Source organism: Thunnus thynnus, chromosome 3 (genome assembly GCF_963924715.1).
Source record: "Thunnus thynnus chromosome 3, fThuThy2.1, whole genome shotgun sequence".
Classification (NCBI taxonomy): Eukaryota; Metazoa; Chordata; class Actinopteri; order Scombriformes; family Scombridae; genus Thunnus; species Thunnus thynnus.
This window is the reverse complement of record NC_089519.1, coordinates 17,856,247-17,874,812: the sequence shown is the minus strand read 5'-3', so window position 1 is coordinate 17,874,812 and position 18,566 is coordinate 17,856,247. Positions and strand designations below refer to the sequence as shown.

General features: G+C 42.1%; 1 protein-coding gene across 2 annotated transcripts in view; it reads left to right on the top strand.

Annotated features, from left to right (window-relative positions):
• si:ch211-89o9.6 (uncharacterized) overlaps window positions 1-18,291 on the top strand; it is a 31,057-nt gene extending 12,766 nt beyond the window's left edge. Inside the window, exons 4-8 of one of the 2 annotated variants that reach the window (XM_067584493.1) lie at window positions 2,526-2,680; window positions 9,516-9,618; window positions 11,156-11,271; window positions 15,686-16,127; window positions 16,942-18,291. In XM_067584493.1, coding sequence (XP_067440594.1) covers window positions 2,526-2,680; window positions 9,516-9,618; window positions 11,156-11,271; window positions 15,686-16,127; window positions 16,942-17,627 — 1,502 coding nt within the window. In that variant the 3' untranslated portion in view covers window positions 17,628-18,291. The remainder of the gene's footprint in view (window positions 1-2,525; window positions 2,681-9,515; window positions 9,619-11,155; window positions 11,272-15,685; window positions 16,128-16,941) is intronic. The other variant, XM_067584494.1, reaches the window with a different exon arrangement.
• Window positions 18,292-18,566: the final 275 nt, after the last annotated feature.

Below are 18,566 nucleotides of genomic sequence, written 5' to 3'. Positions count from 1 at the left end.
CTCAGTTGCGAGTCAAAGTGGTGAAGTACCTTCTGAACTACTGTGAACTCCAGCAGGTTGATGTGGCAGGGTAAGCTCGACCAAGTGCCTCCCACATTGGCTTGGTCAAGGGTCCCGTCCCAACTGGCCAGGGAAGCGTACATGAAGACCTGGACATAATGAGGGATGCACCCCATCACAGAGACAGCTGGCTGAGTCCTGAAACATCATGTCTCTCTGTGTCAGTGTGGGGATGTGGAGTTTGTGCTGTTTGTCCTGGCTCAGGTGCAGCTGAAGCCACAAGAACCACTGTTGGAGGTTTCTAACATGCAGTAACCCCATACGTACCAACAGGTGAGCTGCTGACATCATCCCGAGCAGCAACATGACAATCCCCACTGGGACCAAGGCAGCAGATCTCACCCATCCGGTCTGACCGTCAACATGGAATGGCGTGCAATGTGACCGTTCAGGACACGCAGGTCCAGTATCGGTCTCAAGCCTCCTGATTTCTTGCGAACTAGAAAATATGGGGAAAAGAAGCCCCTCTGTGCCTCCAACTGGGGAACTGTTGATATGGCCCCTTTTCAGAGGAGTGCGGCTATTTCCTTCTCCAACGCTGCCGTCTTGGTGGGAATGGAGACATCAGAAGTAGGCCGCTCATAGGAAAAGGTCGATGGCAGAACTGGAGTGCATAGCCCTTCTTCAGAGCTCTGTCTCGTCAGGTGGAGAGAGGGCCAAAGAACCGCACCCACACCGGGTGACGAGCCGTGAGCGGCAAGGCGAGGTGTTCAACAGGGAGGGCTAGAACGGGCCTGCCTGTCTCGCCCCTCCTATTGAAAGGGGGAGCACATTGGGGGCTTCCACACTTCCCACCAAGCCGACACACCATCCTCAGCTGTCACTGGGCTGGCATGGAGGGAGAGGACAGACTCAGTGGCCTCTGCCTAGTGCCGCCAGCTGAGGCAGCAGAAGCATGACATGGGAGTCCGCTGGTGGCATTAGTGAAGCACAAGAGGCACAGGTCTTTCTAGTAGCTTCTTAAATTAAGCTTTTCTGTGTCATACATGATAGTGAAGTGAATATCTTTGGGTTTTGGACTGTTTGACACTTGAATGTATCTCTTTGAGTGGCTGTGGCTCAGGAGGTAGAGCAGGTCGTCAACTACTCGGAAGACTGGGGGTTCAATTCGCGGTTCCTCCAGTCAGCATGTCTTGCCCAGGTGTCCTTGGGCATGATACTGAACCCCAAATTGCTCTCATTGGCTATGCCATCAGTGTGTGAATGCATTAAATTCCCCTTCTGATGAGCAGGTTGGCACTTTGCATGGGAGCCATCAGTGTATGAATGTGTGTGTGTGAATGGGTGAATGTAGGCATGCAGTGTAAAGCACTTTGAGTGGTCAGAAGACTAGAAAGGCACTATATAAGTGCAGTCCATTTACCATCCTTGGATTGTGAGGAATTATAAGAGCATTTTTTTCACAATTATCTGACTAAACGATTCATCAACTAATCGAGAAAATAATGGGCATATTAATCGATAATGAAAATAATTGTTAGTTGCACCCGTATTATGTTATGAAAATATTGTATCCCATCGCCCAGAGACTAAATTAGCAGAATAGAGCACCGAATCCAGCATTAACAAACGAGTCAACCAACCAACACACACTACAGCATTTTACAAAAGTTAAACCAACTCTAGTGGGGTGAAGAAAATAACTCTGTCCATTCTGTTTGATTCTGTACGGCTTTGCACCCGTACAGCATTTAGGATAACGATGGCCTTCTCTCGAATATACACCAACGTATTGAGCGAACCTGAAGAAGCTACAGGCGAAACGCGTTGTTCGCTCTCAATAAAGTCACAGTAAAGTCATTACAGTATTCTGATTTTCACCTTATATGTTCCTGCGACTGACCAGCACCTGTCTGAAAATACTGGCTGTGCATGGGGAGTTCTGTCCTTTTTATACACCAACTTCTGTTATTATAAAAAGCATTGAACTAGTGATGTTGGTCAGTAAATTGCACATCTTTATTCTCATAAATGCAATAGACTGTAAGATGCTTCCCAATTAATACAGTTAACTTTTCTAAATCGAACAGCTGCGTACTCTCACACTCACTCAAAGCAAAGGAAACTTCGCTTTTTTCTGTTGGCCAGGCAGTGACCTTCATCAAGACCAATTAATTTAACTGTCAGTGATGTTTCATATTGCATTTCAGTAGACTGAGGACAGAGGAGTGAATGATACAGGAGTAAGAGCCTAAATATAGTGCCCTCTTCCTATTTATCCAGTCAAGAATCGGTTTCGAATTAAGAAATCGATTCTGAATTCAATCATGACACTAAGAATTGGAACCAAATCGAATTGTAAGATTTTCATCCCTACTGAATTTACCATTTGAGCCTTATTTGCTGCAGAAGGGTGCTGCTTCTCTCTCTCTTCTGCTCACACAATCTATATCAAGAGACAAGTATTATTATTATTAACTATAATGTTTTTTTCTCCATCCTTCCCCCCACATTGTGTCCTGAAGGAGTGGTGGAGTGTGTTCCCTGTGGAGCTGCAGGACAGAGACCCTTTCTTGAACAGCAGGACACCCAGTCCACTTCCAGCCAGTCCCAGTCCCAGACCCAGATCCAGAGCAGCAGGACGAGGCATAGTAGCAGCAGCGGCAGCAGAGGAGTGGAGGTCAGTGGCTCCTCTCCTCTCCTTAAGTCTGAACTCAGTGCCTCTGTAGAGGACCGAGACTCGCAGCAGGAAATGATAAACTCTCACCAGTATATCGATGATGGCAGCAATGACTCACAGTTTGACGTGTTGTGTGACAATAAAAGTGCTAACTCATTGGTTGAAGAGTTTTTTGACGAGACTTCAGCGGCTGAAGTGGAAGGAAGGAGGCTGTCTTGTTCTTACACGATGGCTGCAGCTGATTTCCCATCAACCTCTTCCAGTATTAATGGCTGGGCCCGTTACAGCCCCACTTTCCCCCTGTCGCAGCCCCTCAGCGACGGCAGCAAAGCCTGTCATCGGGCCAGTGCCAAGGAAAGACTATTTGTGTGCAGCTACTGCGGCAAAGCTTTTAACCGGCCCAAGAAGCTGGAGATCCACCAACGCGTCCACACAGGAGAGAAGCCTTTCAGCTGTTCCACATGTGGGAAGATGTTCTCAGAGGCCGGGAACCTGAGGAAACACCAGAGAGTTCACACCGGGGAGAAACCGTACAGCTGTGGGTTGTGTGGCAGGGGATTCGCCTGGATAAGAAACCTCAAAACACATCAGCAAAAGAGCCATCCTGAAATTTATACTGAAGAGGAGACCTGGGAACACAACTGAACTGTCTTCTTACCTGCGGTCTAGAGTGTAATAAGGAAAGAGAAAAGATCTCTTGACTCAGTGTTGGCAGTGGAAAGTGACTTTCTGCTCAACAGAATTAATTTGTTCTACACAAGACCTTCATAAGAACTTTCTGAACAGATTTTTAAATATTTCACATAATAGTTAACAATAGAAGTGTTTTTAAATGTGTTTTCAAAGAGAGAAATCTTAGTTAAATAAAAGGAATTACAATTGCAGTTTATCAGTGTCCTATACGCATGCTTGGGTTGACCCACTGCACACTCCGCCTCTTCCTGGACCTCATTTCCCAGAATCATCCTAAAAAAAAGGCATTGTATATTTTTGTTATTGTCAACTAATTCCATGAAAAAACAATGTCAAAAATGTGTTAGTCTGTCTCTTTCTTTTTCCCTCTCTGACTTCCCTAGCCTGCCTGTGGTTCCTATTGTGGACGTAAATCTTCAAAAATGCCTCACAAATATATCGTTTCATTTTTTTAAAAGTTCAGTAATTTCATAAAACAGCTGGTCACTGTAGTTTTTAGCAAATGTTACTCAAACAAGAAGAAATGGTGCATCTGTTGGGGACTATTTTCAGTGGCGGATTAATCCATGTTTGATGCTCCAGTGAGTTTTTCTGGCAGCAGGATGGTGTGTGTGTGGGACTGAGTCAAAACAAACTACAGTGTGTGTCTTCATGGTGATGAAGGAACATGTCTCTTTCAGTATCATAACATATTAGTGTGTCAGTCCAACATCCAACAGTCCCAAACTGAATAATTTATTCACCTGTTTTTTTAATTTTTTGTGCATTTTTGTCTTTATTCAAAGGTGGACAGTAGAAACTGACACAGTGATACAGTATACTGCATGGTATGCATCTGAATCACTAGGACACTCCCTCTTCAGCTGTTACATGAAATAATACAGAAACACGTACTGGGGCCGTATTCACAACGGATCACTATCACTAGAAGTCCTAAAAGTTCCTAACAAAGAGTTTCCTCTTAAGACCGATTCACAAAGCAAAGCTGTTGAGAGACACTTTCAGCAAGGACCTGAGAAATTCCTGAGCGAAGAGATGGGGCAGGGTTGACCCTGTTGGTATGTCTGACATAGCACTATCTCCACAGTGATTGGTTGACAGGTGACTGGGCTGTGTTAGTGAATGTTTAGGAGAACATTCATGAACACATACAGTGTGACAAGATAGGTTTCATAAATGAAACAAGGTAAAATACTTGATTAATACTTAATTACTTGTTCTGTTGATTGTATCTGACAAACGCCATCTACTTACTGATAGTGAGATGTTTTTTTTCCAGTTGACTGAAAAAGATCATTCATTGATTGGATAACTCTATATATAGTGCCTATTTAACCAGGTAGTCCAGTGATGGCCAGGAAATCAGCTTTATTCATTTATTTGTTGCAGTTGGTGATTATTTAATGTTCACCTCAGCTGTCAAACAAAAGCATGAAGAGTGTATTTTGGCGTGATGTCAATTCTGACAGATGGTGGTTATATTATGGGTTCATCCGTACCAAACTGTTTTATTTCTGATGGACTGTTTAAACCGTTATATCTGGTCTTATTCTGTTTTATAATATATTGGTACACTGATTAAATCCTTATTCCCACCATCAAAATATACTTCACAAAGTTCGTTATCATTGAATTTTTCCAAGATCCTGAAGCAAGGAGGCCCTCTACCTGTACCTTGTGAGCAGGTCTCAGTGACTTACAAGTCTCTGGATTTCCTTAACTTCTCTCAGACTGAGGAGCTAAAAGCTAAAATGGTTTGTGAATTACTCTCAGCCCAAAAACTTAGGAGTCCTAACATTAGGACTGACAGGCCCCTAATATTTAGGAGTTTCTCCTAACTCGGCCAGCTAGGAGCTACTTTAACTTTAGGATGTGTTGGCCCTGGTCTGTTCTGTGTTGCTTATAATGGGATATTTAGTATAAATAATAATCACTTGTGAGGTGTTCAGTCTTGGCCAGTATTCAGTTACTCTTACTGGATCTGTAAAATCGTGTCCATGTACTTCTTGTAAATGTTTGAGGGCACTTTTAGGAGTGGTCATGTGTTTTGATGAAATACGTAAGTTTTTGTATGCATAATATCATTTATGGAATAAATATGCTTATTGAACCACTAAGTCTTATTTCATTACCATCTTATTTTAAAATGAATACTTGTCATTACATCATTGTCACTCAAACTGCAGATAAAACTCTGTCATGCTAATGCATGGATCACAAGTATGGCATATGTTTTAATAAGTGAAATGTGTCAAACTGTATGAGAGGAAATGATCTTGTATTGCAAGTCGCAGTTTCCATTTTGCAAATTTGCTGTAAGAAGCTACTAGAGAGCAGAGTGGACACATGGACGCATATTTCCTACCAAAAAGCCTTCAATGTCTAAATCATCCTGATCAAAAAGCACCTGCCCAACATGTCACCTCCTTACCGTATGGATGAAGCATAGAATGCCAGCCAGTAGAGAATATGGACAGAAAATTAAATAGGACAGAGGGGGCAGGGCGGTTTTTACCACTAGCTCTCTTTTTGATTTTGAGGATAAAACAAGTCAAGGGAAAGATCGGAGACAAATATATACAGTTAGATCCAGAAATATTTGGACAGTGACACAATTTTCACAATTTTGGGTCTGTATGCCAAATGAAACAATCGAGATGCAATTGCAGGCCTTGAGCTTTAATTCAAGGGGTTGAGCAAAAATAATGTATGGAACATTTTGGAATTGCAACCATTTTAATACACAGTCCCCTCATTTCAGTGGCTCAAATGTAAGTGGACAAATTAACATAATCATATATAAAATGTTAATTTTTAATACTTTGTTGAAAATCCTTTGCAGGCAATGACTGCCTTAAGTCTGGAACCCAAGGACACCACCAAATGCTGGTTTTCCTCCTTTGTGATGCTTTGCCAGGCCTTTATTGCAGCTGTCTTCAGCTGTTGGTGTTCATGGGTCTTTCTGCCTTATATATTGTGCAATATTCCACTTCTTTGCCTTAAAAACCTCTTGGGTAGTTTTCACTTTATGTTTTGGGTCACTGTCCATCTGTACTGTGAAGCGCCATCAAATCAACTTTGCTGAATTTCGCTGAGTCTGAGCAGACAGTATATGCCTATACACTTTAGAATTCATCCGACTGCTTCTGTCATTTGTTACATCATCAATAAACACTATTGACCCAGTGCCATTGGAAGCCATGCATGTCCATGCCATCACACTGCTTCCATCATGTTTTACAGATGATATGCTTCGGATCATGAGCCGTTCCAAGCCTTCTCCATACTTTTTTCTTCCCATCATTCTGGTACAGGTTGATCTTAGTTTCATCTGTCCAAAGAATGCTGTTCCAGAATCTGGGCTGGCTTTTTTAGATGTTTTTTGGAAAAGTCTAATCTGGCCTTTCTACTCTTGAGGCTTATGAATGGTTTGCACCTCGAGGTGAACCCTCTTTATTTGCTCTCATGAAGTCTTCTCTTTATGGTACACATGGATAATGATATGCCTACCTCCTGGAGAGCGTTCTTCACTTGGCCGGATGTTGTGAAGGGGCTTTTCTTTACCATGGAAAGGATCCTGTGATCATCCACCACTGTTGTCTTCGGTGGACATCCAGGCTTTTTTGTGTTGCCAAGTTCACAAGTGCATTCTTTTTTTCTCAGAATGTACCAAACTGATTTGCCCACTCCTAATGTATTCGCAATCTCTCTGATGGATATTTTCTTTTTTGCAGCCTACGGATGGCCTGTTTCACTTGCTCTGACAGCTCCTTTGAGCGCCTGTTGTGGGTTCACAGCAACAGCTCCCATATGCAAACCTGGACTCAGCGCCAGATCTTTTACCTGCTTAAATGATGATGACATAACGAAGGAATAGCCCACACCTGTCATTGAAACAGCTTTTAAGTCAGTTGTTTAATTGCTTTTGGTCCCTTGAAAAAGAGAGAGCTACATATTAAAGAACTGTAATTCCTAAACCCTTCCTCCAATTTTGATGTGAATACCCTCAAATTAAAGCTGAGAGTCTGCACTTTAAGCTCGTATTCATTATATAACTATGGAAACATAAAATAACAAAACTTGTCAGTGTCCAAATATATAGGAACCTAACTATAAATACATATAAATACAAAAATTTCCCTCTCTCACTCCCCTCCCATGGGGGGTGGTGGTGTGTCTTCCTCAAGCTCGGGTCCTCTCCCAGTTTGTGGGTCACAGCCCCCAGTGCTCCGATTAACACTGGCACCACTGTTGCCTTTACTCCTCACATCTTTTCTAGCTCCTCTTTTAGCCCTTGGTATTTTTCGAGCTTCTCATGTTCCTTCTTCCTGATGTTGCTGACGCTTGGGATTACTACGTCTATCACCACTGCCTTCTTCTGTTGTTTGTCGATCAACACGATGTCCGGTTAGTTAGCCATCACCAGCTTGTCAGTTTGTATCCGGAAGTCCCACAGGATCTTAGCTTGGTCATCCTCAACCACCTTAGGAGGTGTCTTCCATTCTGACCTTGGGCCTTCCAGCCCATACTCAGTGCAGATGTTCCTGTACACTATGCCAGCCACTTGGTTATGGCGTTCCATGTACGCTGTTCCCGCCTGCATCTTACACCCTGCTATTATGTGCTGAACTGTCTCAGGAGCACCTTTGCACAGCCTGCACCTGGGGTCCTGTCTGGTGTGGTAGATCCCCGTCTCTATTGATCTTGTACTGAGTGCCTGTTCTTGTGCTGCCATGATTAGTGCTGTCCTTCAGTCCAGCCTTTTCCAGCCACTGGTAGGATTTCTTGATATCAGCCACTTCTTCTATCTGTCGGTGGTACATGCCGTGTAGGGGCTTGTCCCTCCATGATGGTTCCTCCTCCTCCTCTGCATCATCAGATTTCTGCTGCCTGAGGTATTCACTTAGCAGTTCATCTTTGGGGGCCATCTTCCTGATGTATTCCTGGATCTTGGTTGTTTCATTCTGGACAGTGGCTCTGACGCTCACCAGTCCTCGGCCTCCCTCGTTCCGCTTAGTGTACAGTTTCAGGGTGCTGGACTTGGGATGAAACCCCCTATGCATTGTGAGGAGTTTCCTTGTCTTGATATCTAGGCCTCTATCTCCTCCTTCGGCCAGCTTATTATACCAGCGGGGTATCTAATGACTGGCAGGGCACACGTGTTAATGGCCCGTATTTTGTTCTTCCCATTCAGCTGACTTTTCAGGATCTGCCTTACTCTATGTAGGTATTTGGCTGTGGCTGACTTCCTTGTGGCCTCCTCATGGTTCCCATTTGCCTGTGGGATCCCAAGGTATTTGTAGCTGTCCTGAACATCTGCAATGCTGCCTTCTGGTAATTCAACCCCCTCGGTTCTGATCATCGTCCCTCTCTTCGATACCATCCGACCACACTTATGTAGTCCGAATGACATTCCGATGTCGTAGCTATAGATCCTGGCGATGTGGATCAGTGAGTCGATGTCTCCCTCATTCCTGGCATGCAGCTTGAAGTCATCCATGTAGAGGAGGTGACTGATGGTTGTTCCACTTAGGAACCGGTATCTGTGGCCACTCTTTGAGATGATCTGGCTGAGGGGGTTCAGGCCTATGCAGAACAGCAGTGGGGATAGTGCATCACCTTGGTATATGCTGCACTTGATGGTAACTTGTGCAATTGGCTTTGAGTGGGCCTCCAGAGTTGTTTTCCACCACCCCATTGAGTTCTTGATGAAAGCTTTTAGTGTCTTGTTGATGTTGTACATTTCCAAGCATTCCAGTATCCATGTGTGTGGCATTGAGTCGTAGTGTGTATATAGCAAGAACATCAAAACAATCAAATAAATCAGCAAAGCAATACAGCACCAGTTCAATTTCCTATTGTGTATTAAGAGTATAACATCAAAATCAAAGAATAATAGTTCATTTGAAAAGAAAGATTGAAGAGTAGAAGTTGAACTAAGCATTCCCCTACAGTTTAATCAGAATGGGACTCAAATAGACACAAATCAGTTCAGAAAACACTGTTATGTCAAGTATTGATAGTGTGTTTGACATTTATTCCCCAGCACATACCTCAAACTTACAAAGCTGCTGCCTGTCAGTGCTACTCACTGTACATGTGTGATTACGTTGTGTGTCTAACATCAGCTGTTTTCTCTTAGTGTGTGCAGAAGGAGGAGGAACCAGATGTGGTGCTGGTGAAGGTGGAGGAGGTAGAGCTAGTGACGGGAGCCCAGAGCCAGCCAGGCCTCAGCATACAGGAAGGTGAGCGAGTGGACCTTTCCTTTTAATCAAAAGGAGTGTCTTTCATTCTTATTTGGGGCCTGTTTAATGAAGCAAGTTCAACATACCCAGGATATCATTGTTAGCTGGCTTCACTGAGCCTAACATTGGCTGTCCAGATAACCAGTACTCTGAAGCTGGTTATTAACTAGCTCAGTCAGCTCTGGGTTTTCCAGCTACAAGCGCTTTCATGTGAAAGAAGTGGGGCTGTTAATTACGAGCAACATCATCAGAACCATGAATGAAGTGCTTCATATGATATGAGTTGAAACAGTGATACCAAGTACCTGTGGAAAACTTCTGTTTTAGAGACAGCAAAAAGTAATATTCAACGAAGTGAAATGTAAACGATAGCCTGTAATCATATAACAGAATAAGATGATGTAGAAAAACTAGAAATCATTTCTACATATTAAAAATAGGCTAAGGCTTAAAATACATGTAGAAATTATTATATATGACTTAACTATAGAGTATTTTTTGCTATTTAGTTGGATGATGAAGAAACCATTCTGAATATATCACATAAAAAAGACCGTTTCCGCTACTGAAGCAAAGAGTGGAAAAGTAGTTAATGACTGATTAGGTCTATATGACCCAAATGTTACATTTATAATCATGGGAGTCAATTAACAGTGTGTGGATTATTTTTCTAATAAAAGACAATCTTTTGTTTTTTCATTTCCAGTTATCATCACACAGTTGTCTCATCTTCTTCTGAGCTGCAGTGATGGAATCAGAGTGTAAAATCATCCACACTGTCAGCTGTCACTCTAAGGATAAATTAAACTTTGGACAATTAAAATGCAGCTAAATCATCATTATATGTTTAGTTTCGTGGACAATCTCACTGTTTGTTAGAAGCCCTGTTTTAAAACCATAGTGGAAATAGAAAGCCTGGAACAATAAAATGTTTCTAACTGACCTATAAAAATATATATTTCTCCTTTTTACTTGTAAAGTCCTGTAAACTCAGGACTTTTGTCCATGTCAGGATCCTGTAGGAATGATGACTCTTATTTCCCAGTAGTCTGATTGGTCAGTGTTCGGAGTGTTTACAGGTTGTGATCCAATCCTCTGAAACTAACATCATCTGGAGCAGGTTAGCTGTTTACCATAAGTTACCATGGTGATGTACCCCAATAAGAAGTGAACCACCGTCGTAACCCTGAAAACCCAGAGTTACACTTGAAGTTACCTTGCTAACTCTAGATCTTGCTTCGTATTACAGGCCTCTGGTGATCCCCAAATCATGCTTTTAGCTGCCTTACCAAGCATGTAGTAATTTGTTACCCATTTCAAAATAAAGCATCCACTTCCTTTACAGTTGAAAAGCAGGGTAAACATTAGAGAAGAAGGATACTTTTAAACCTCAACTTGTTCACAATATTGGTAACTTAGACCAATTATCACTTTTAGTTCTCTCATAAATTGTAATCAAACATGTTTCATGATATAATGTTGTCGAGCTGGTACAGTTAGAAGTGTCTGTAAGAGAAAATCTTTCTCTTGTATCCAGGGTTGGTGGAGTCGAGCACAGATGACTACAGAGGAGTGCTGCCTTTTGATGAAACCACACAAACCTCTACCAATCAGCTGTCTGACCTGCAGGAGTCTGGGCCAGGCTTCTCAGAGGTCAGCTATGGCCATCCTTCGCTGTGGACTAATGGGGGGGATAATTATTGTCATGGCGACAGCCTCCCAGGGCCATCCTCGCACTGCGCCCCCCTCTCATACCTGCCCAGCACACTCATTGGAGCAGAACCTGGCAGTTCTGGAAGGGGATTGGCTGTTGAGAATTCACCTGGAAGGGGATTGGCTGGTGAAAGCTCTAGAGGCTTCCTTACCTCCGTGTCCTTTCCACAGGCTTCTGTTATTGATCTTTCAGAGGAGTCCAGCCCCATTCAGGTGTCAGGTCAAATGCAGGATGTGCAGCTCTCAGGTCCGGGGCCCCAACAGTTCCTGGACCATGGTCAAAGTCAGGGTCAGGGCACTTTTATCAACGTTGACATGCATAAGAAAATCCACAGGAAGAGGGTTTGCATCTGTAGGTTCTGTGGGAAAGGCTTCAGCTCTCCAGCAAATTTAGAATCCCACCTCAGGACTCACACTGGTGAGAGGCCATATGGCTGTAGCATCTGTGGCAAAAAATTCTCCCAGTTCTGGAACCTGAAGATCCATCGCAACATCCACACCGGGGAGAGACCGTATGTGTGCTCGCTCTGCCCAGAGAGGTTTTCTGACCCCAGCAACTTGAAAAAACACCAAAAGAGACACCACCCACACATGTAGACATGTAGTCAAGGGCGCTTGCATGGAGAATGGTGTGTGTTGCTAGTGTCACTTTTCAAAACCCCCTAAGGAATCACATTAACAACATTACAGTCAATTTTACCTTTATATTTCAAAATCAAATCCCAAATTCAAAATCAATAGCAAGATAAGGAGCAAATCTAGCTTGTCCTGTAGCTAAGACATTTATCTTCTTATCCCCAATGTCAGTCAAAACAGTAGGTTTTTAAGACACCATACACCATTTTTTACAGTACCAAAACAGCTTGAATATGTCATATATTTCTCTAAACTAGCATGAATTTTCAATTGAACATGAAATGAAAATTGTTTATGAATAGATAAATGTCCAAATTTAGAGTGTGTAAGAGTAATGTCCATTGGCACAACTTTCTCCTTACAATCTCACATCGCACTGAATCTACAGCTGTCAGTGATGACACAAAATGATGATGATTATGAAGTGTAAATAATCTCAATTTACTGTTCACTATTGAATAACTATTGAGTGTCTAATATATAGGGAGTATTGAATGAGTGAATGAGGGAGTGATTTCAGACACAGCCTCAGTATAGTTAATTTCCTGTCATACTCACCATTTTGCTGTTTTGAGTTTCTCTGTTTACCACTAATACTCTTCTCATTCACTAATCACTTCCGGTGGTTTCTACTATGCCTTTTTCTTATGATCGACAGTCAAGTTACTGTCAATGAAACTGAACCCTTCCTGCACAAATTTTGAATTAAAAGTCTACCAGGATTATGCCCTTTGAGCTGCTGGATGGCTTTTAATATGAAACATCTGTGTAGGAAGTGTTGTTTCTCTGACAGTAGCTTAACATCGCACAAGAAAAACAGTTAAGTTGAACTCAGGACAGTATTTCTGTTTTAGGAGATAAACTGAGTGTACAACATGACCCCACTTGGCCTTTTTTTTGTTTTGTTTTAGATCACAGTTAAGTTACCATCTAGGAAAAATCAATACTTCCTACAAAGATGTTTCACATCAAAAACCTACCAGGAATGAGAGGGTTTATACTAATTTCAGCCACTATAAGGCTTTTAATATGCAATATCTCTGCAGAAAAAGTTGGTTTCATTGACAATAGCTTTACAGCAATCAAAAAACATCAAAGCGGAAGTGGTTGAAAATAATTAGTGACTAAAAACAGTTGTGGTAATAAGAGCAGCAGAGTGGTGAGTATGACATGACTATGTTGTACTGATAGAAATAACGCTGTGTAAATGTACATTATACTGACTTCATTGAGACAACAGTTAAACAGAAAGTTACAGGAAGTTAGTTATTAAAATTTATATTTTATCAAATATATTATATACTGGCCCTAAGCCACTATTTGACAATCTGCAGTATCACAGTGTTATTGTGGGTTCAATATGTACCAAATCTCTTACATTCACACTTGCAATAGCAAATTACGAGCTACTTGGCTGTATTTTAAGTATTTGAGTGTTGACATAGAAACAAAACTCCACAACAAGCCAAACAATAATTTCAGACTCGGTAGGTATATAACACTCTTTCAGTTCACATGTTTAGCCACTGTTTGGGGGATTTTCAGTCAATTATGTGTGCATTTTTAATGTATTTTATTTCTGTTCTTCCAATGAAAATGAATTGAGTTTGTTGCTAGTTCAGGATCTTCGATCCTTATCAGATTGTTATCTACAAAAATAATGAATGTGTAATTTTAAAGTCTAATTATCATGTAAAATACAAGCCATTGTAGCATAAAGATATACTGTAAATGTAACGCTAGACTAGCCTTTTCTATTGTGTCACAATTTTGTAAAATCCTCAATGTCCAAGGTTTGCAATGTAAATAATTAAACTTTTTAAAAATATAATTGGTGAATTTGTGTTTTTATTATACAATAATATATTACTCCAGCATATAGGGCAGTATTATGACAAAATTGTGACACAATATTATCACGGAATCTATAAGTCATACCGTGCATAGTCTTAACTAAAAGATTAGGCTAACTACTGCAGCAGCCGCACCTTAATAAGCCATGGATCAAGCTACTCTGCTCCTGAGAGAAAGAAACATTCCTACCCAGTTTTCAAGCCAAAATAAGAACATGCAGAGAGATAAAGAAATGAGAGAGTTGCTGCCTGAGTTGTAATAAAATTGGTTGGATGCTTGCTGAGATGTAGTCAAGAGTGGTTGTGAGAAATTCATTTCAACCTTTTTCTGGAGGTATTGTGGGCTTAATTTAAGAAAATGAGGTGGTTCTATGTAGATTTTCAGCCATGTCCAAAATATACAAAAACACTTGCATACAGCCACATTACCTGAGGAACTAGTCCTTTAATGTGCTCTAATACTATAGGAGTGAGACAGCTGTGGTAAGACACAGAGTCCCTCGTACTACTCCTCACAAATTATTAATTTTAAGAACGAGCACTGTCCTATTGTAAAGTGGGGCAGACTAGAGATAAACTGTATTCAGTCAATTTTAAGATGTCTTCCTCAGGGCTCATTGACCAAGCAAACATCAGCATTTAAAGGAATATGTTGGCATTTTAGGAAAAATGCTTTTTTACTCTATTGCTGAGAGTTAGATGAGAAGATTGATACCACTCTCGTCTGTATGCTAAAAATGAGTAGCAGCAGCAGCCGGTTAACCTAGCATAGCATAAAGCCTGGAAACAGTGGCAAGTAGCTAGCATGGCTCTGTCCAAACGCCAAAATACATCTTACAAACATCTCACTGAACAAAAATCACTACTTAACACATTGTACCTTATTTGTTAAATCTACACACAAACAGAAATGTAAAAACAACTTGTGGTTTTAGAGGGGTTAGAATGTTGGAACTATGCTTGACGATAAGAAAAAGAAACTCTGATTATCAGTTACAGTAAAATGTGCCAAAGGTTGGGTGAGCATTCCAATGGAAGCCCAGCATTCCTGTTAAATTATGTTTTGACCTATAAGGAGACCCTGTAGTGGTGGATATCAGGCAGTGCCGTCATAAATCTACTGGGCTCCATGACAGGCCACACCATTCTCTAACCCTGACCAAACTTACCTTTAAGCTGCCTTTCAGTCCTACTCTCACCCAAGCAAAGACTAGATACTCCGCAGCTTGACCTGGCCTTACATTTACATTGTATCTGCTCAGGGAAAACTGCTGTAACTGGCTTGATAGGCAGTATCAACTTAATGGTCCAGTGGACCATTAATACATATCTCACTCTACTGGTCTTACAAATAGTTATATCAGGAAAGTTATATCAGAAAGCACACATGAATCCTACTCTCACCCAAGCAAAGGGCAGATACTTGGCAGCATGACCCGGCCTTATATATACACTTTATTTGCTCAGGCTAAACTGCAATGGCAGGCCCAACTGTTTTCCCAAAATGTTGAACTATTCCTTTAACATGTCAAAAAATAAAATTACTTGTTCATTACATTTGAGAGGAGATTTTTTAAATCATCAAGAAGTCTTAAGAGTTAAAGTTTTGTCTCATCTTCTCCAAGACAACTGGGGAAACTCCATTCCCTGTGAGGACCGTTAGTTTCATTTGAAAGCTACTGAAAAAGCAAGTGAATGGACCTTGAGTCAAGATTTTTTTGTGAAATCCACAAGGCTGTTTTTCTGTCTGGATATGTTTTTGTCCTTACAGCTCTGAACCCTGATATGGTTTGCGTCATTTACATGGTCTTAATGCATCTCTCTCAACCTCTTCTGTTCTTTCTCTCTGCTCTCTTCTGTCTCAGCAGTCTGTAGCACCACAGTCGACCCACAGGATATCAGAAGACTCCAGCAGTATGGTGGCAGTCCAGCTGAGGGTACCAGACACCAACACACCAGCCAGCCCCAACACACAACAGCAACAACAACAACAGAGATCCAGCAACAGCAACCCACTCAGCTCTGAATACTCCTTGTTTGAACTGGAGACATTTTTCACCCGCTGGGCACCTGATAATGACTCTGCAACAGCCCCTGCTGCTCCTTCATGTTCTTTCACCACTGATGACTCTGCAGAGTGTGACCAGAATGGAGTTATTATCGCAGATACTCATCTGCAACCTCAACGTGTGCTCCAGCCACCACAAGGTTCAGCCTCTTCAGCAGTGAGGAGTGGGCAGAGCAGCCAGAGTTTCTCCTCAGTATCCAGCCATGCGAGAGTTCACATTCAGCCGACTGTCTCACAAGGTAAGTGGTTATCTTGTACCTTTTTTAGCGACTTTAGGTTGCCACTAGATGATTTTGAAGTGCTAGGAATGCTGACATTTCTAACGACTTGTTTCTCAGACCACATCCATTCTAAGCCAGCAGAATTTGAAAATACTTCCACTTACATGCTTGCTCTGGAGCTTTGGACTGTATCACACAGTCCTCATCAGCAGTTTCAGTGTCTTTTCTCTCTTGTGGCCTTACATCCACACCAAGCTGCTCCCCAGAGTGGACAGATGTAAAAATTCTGGTCTTGCCGTTAAGTTTGAACAGGTTTCCAAAACCTTGATGTATGCCTTCCTTGACATGGTTTGGTGCTGTACCTCCCTCTGTGCTCAGTTATGCAGAAACAGAATGTCACTAGGGCTGTGATAGACTCAGTTGAAACACAATATGTACTGTATGCCCTATTGTCCCAGCAGATGATTTTGTTGTTTTCCAACCAAAAGACAAGGAAGAAGAAGAAGACATTTAGCCATCTGTCTACATAGGAGTACTGGTACAGATACCAGTTAGGAGATAAATTACAAACCAGGAGGTTCAGTTTAAAGGCTTACAACACACAAAAACTGTACTGCATTGTAGGATTTTACAACCCTGGAGAGTTATGGCGGCAGTGATTTGCTCTTCCATCTTGACTTATGCAAGATTAAGTTGAATTAGCAAAATGCAACAAGGTATCAACCTGGTATTTGCACTTCAAATACTTACATGCTCTGCCAGAGGTGAGGCAGGACTTTGGCTTTCTACTTTGACATAACCTGACTCTTTCTCTCTTCTTCTCTGCTCCTAGCCTTGCCAGCAGCAATATCTGTGTCCATACCTTTGCGGATGCAGGCTCCACCTTCCCAGCTTCCATGGAGCAGAACACCAGCCATGATAAGAAGTGCGCAGGCTCAGCTGCTCCATCGTAACACCAACAGGATGTCCCAGCAACAACCTAACATTCACTCTGTACAACCCCCACTGTCCACTACCATAGCTGCTGTCAGTAATCCTAACAGCGCTGATAAAACAGGTATCTCTAGTATCAGTTCAACCAGTAGTAGTCACTCAGCTCTACCAGTGAGGGGATCCACAGCAGCTTTGGCCAGCATTGATGTGGCCATTGCTGCACACCATCAAGCCAGCCTCCTGGCTCACCACAACAAAAATCAAGCTGCCAGTGTGGTGCCCGGTGATCGCCGCAGGAAGAGCTACATATGCCGAGCCTGCGGCAAGGCTTTCTCTGGCCTGTCCAATCTGGAGGCCCACAAGAGAGTCCACACCGGGGAGAAACCTTTCCGCTGCGACACCTGCGGGAAGCGTTTCTCAGAGGCCGGGAACCTAAAGAAGCACCAGAGAGTTCATACCGGGGAAAAACCGTTCAGCTGCGACCAATGTGGGAAAAGGTTTGCTTGGATCTGCAACCTGAGGACGCACCAGCAGTCTGCCACAGGCTGCGGACAACAGGCCAGGGTAGAGTTAGGACTGGGCTGATCAGTGGTGGAGGACAGGACTGTTAATGCAAGTAGTACTTTATTGGAAAAACAAAAACATCCACACAGGGGTATACTGCCTTTTCTTTGTTCATAATTAGTGGTATGGCAGCAATAAAAATGTGAAACAGTGACCATATTTCTTTTTTTCAAACGTTTTGTGTCTTTGACACAAGATGACTATTAGCTCTCAGTTGACGAACCAAACTAGTGTTTTGCATGTTTTATGTTTCATGTTGTTTTAGCTCATTAGCTACGCATCATGCATACTTTACATTACTGCTGACCGTTTTCCAAAGTAGACGGTATTGTTGAATGTATTTCAACCTTCCAGGCAGCCGTAGCAATTTAGGTGATGCAGCTGAGAGTGCAGAGGGCTGTGAATGTCTGTGCCAAATTACCATCAGACATGATATGCACTGTGATGGGTTGTATATGTACTCAAGCAAAAGTGTCTGCAAGTTGATTTTCATGCTATATGGAAATTAATTGACACTAAAGGCTGTCTGGAGGAAACTACATTAAAAACAGGTGGATATGTTTTGGGTGGTAATGTAATTTATACTTGACTCGAAGTAAATGGGCTAAAATGTTGTCTGGTTTTCCCTGTATTTGTACTTGTGTTTGAACAGTTTTTAATTTGATAAAATATTTGCTTAATTGTACATTATGGTGCATCCCCCCACAAGCATTTGCTACATCAGCTCACTTTATTCAAATGAAAGAATGCTACCGCAAACACTGCATATGATTCTTTATACAGTATATATATTTTTTGACACCGATATCATCGCCCAGCTAGCAGTAGCTGGGGACCGAGAGACTGTCGTCAAATCACATCTCATCGTTTCCATCTTTCTATCTTCTATTGACAGCCAATCACTATGGCCTGTCTCCAAATCTCTGAGACGAGTCTGATTGCAGTGTGGTGGGGTGCTCC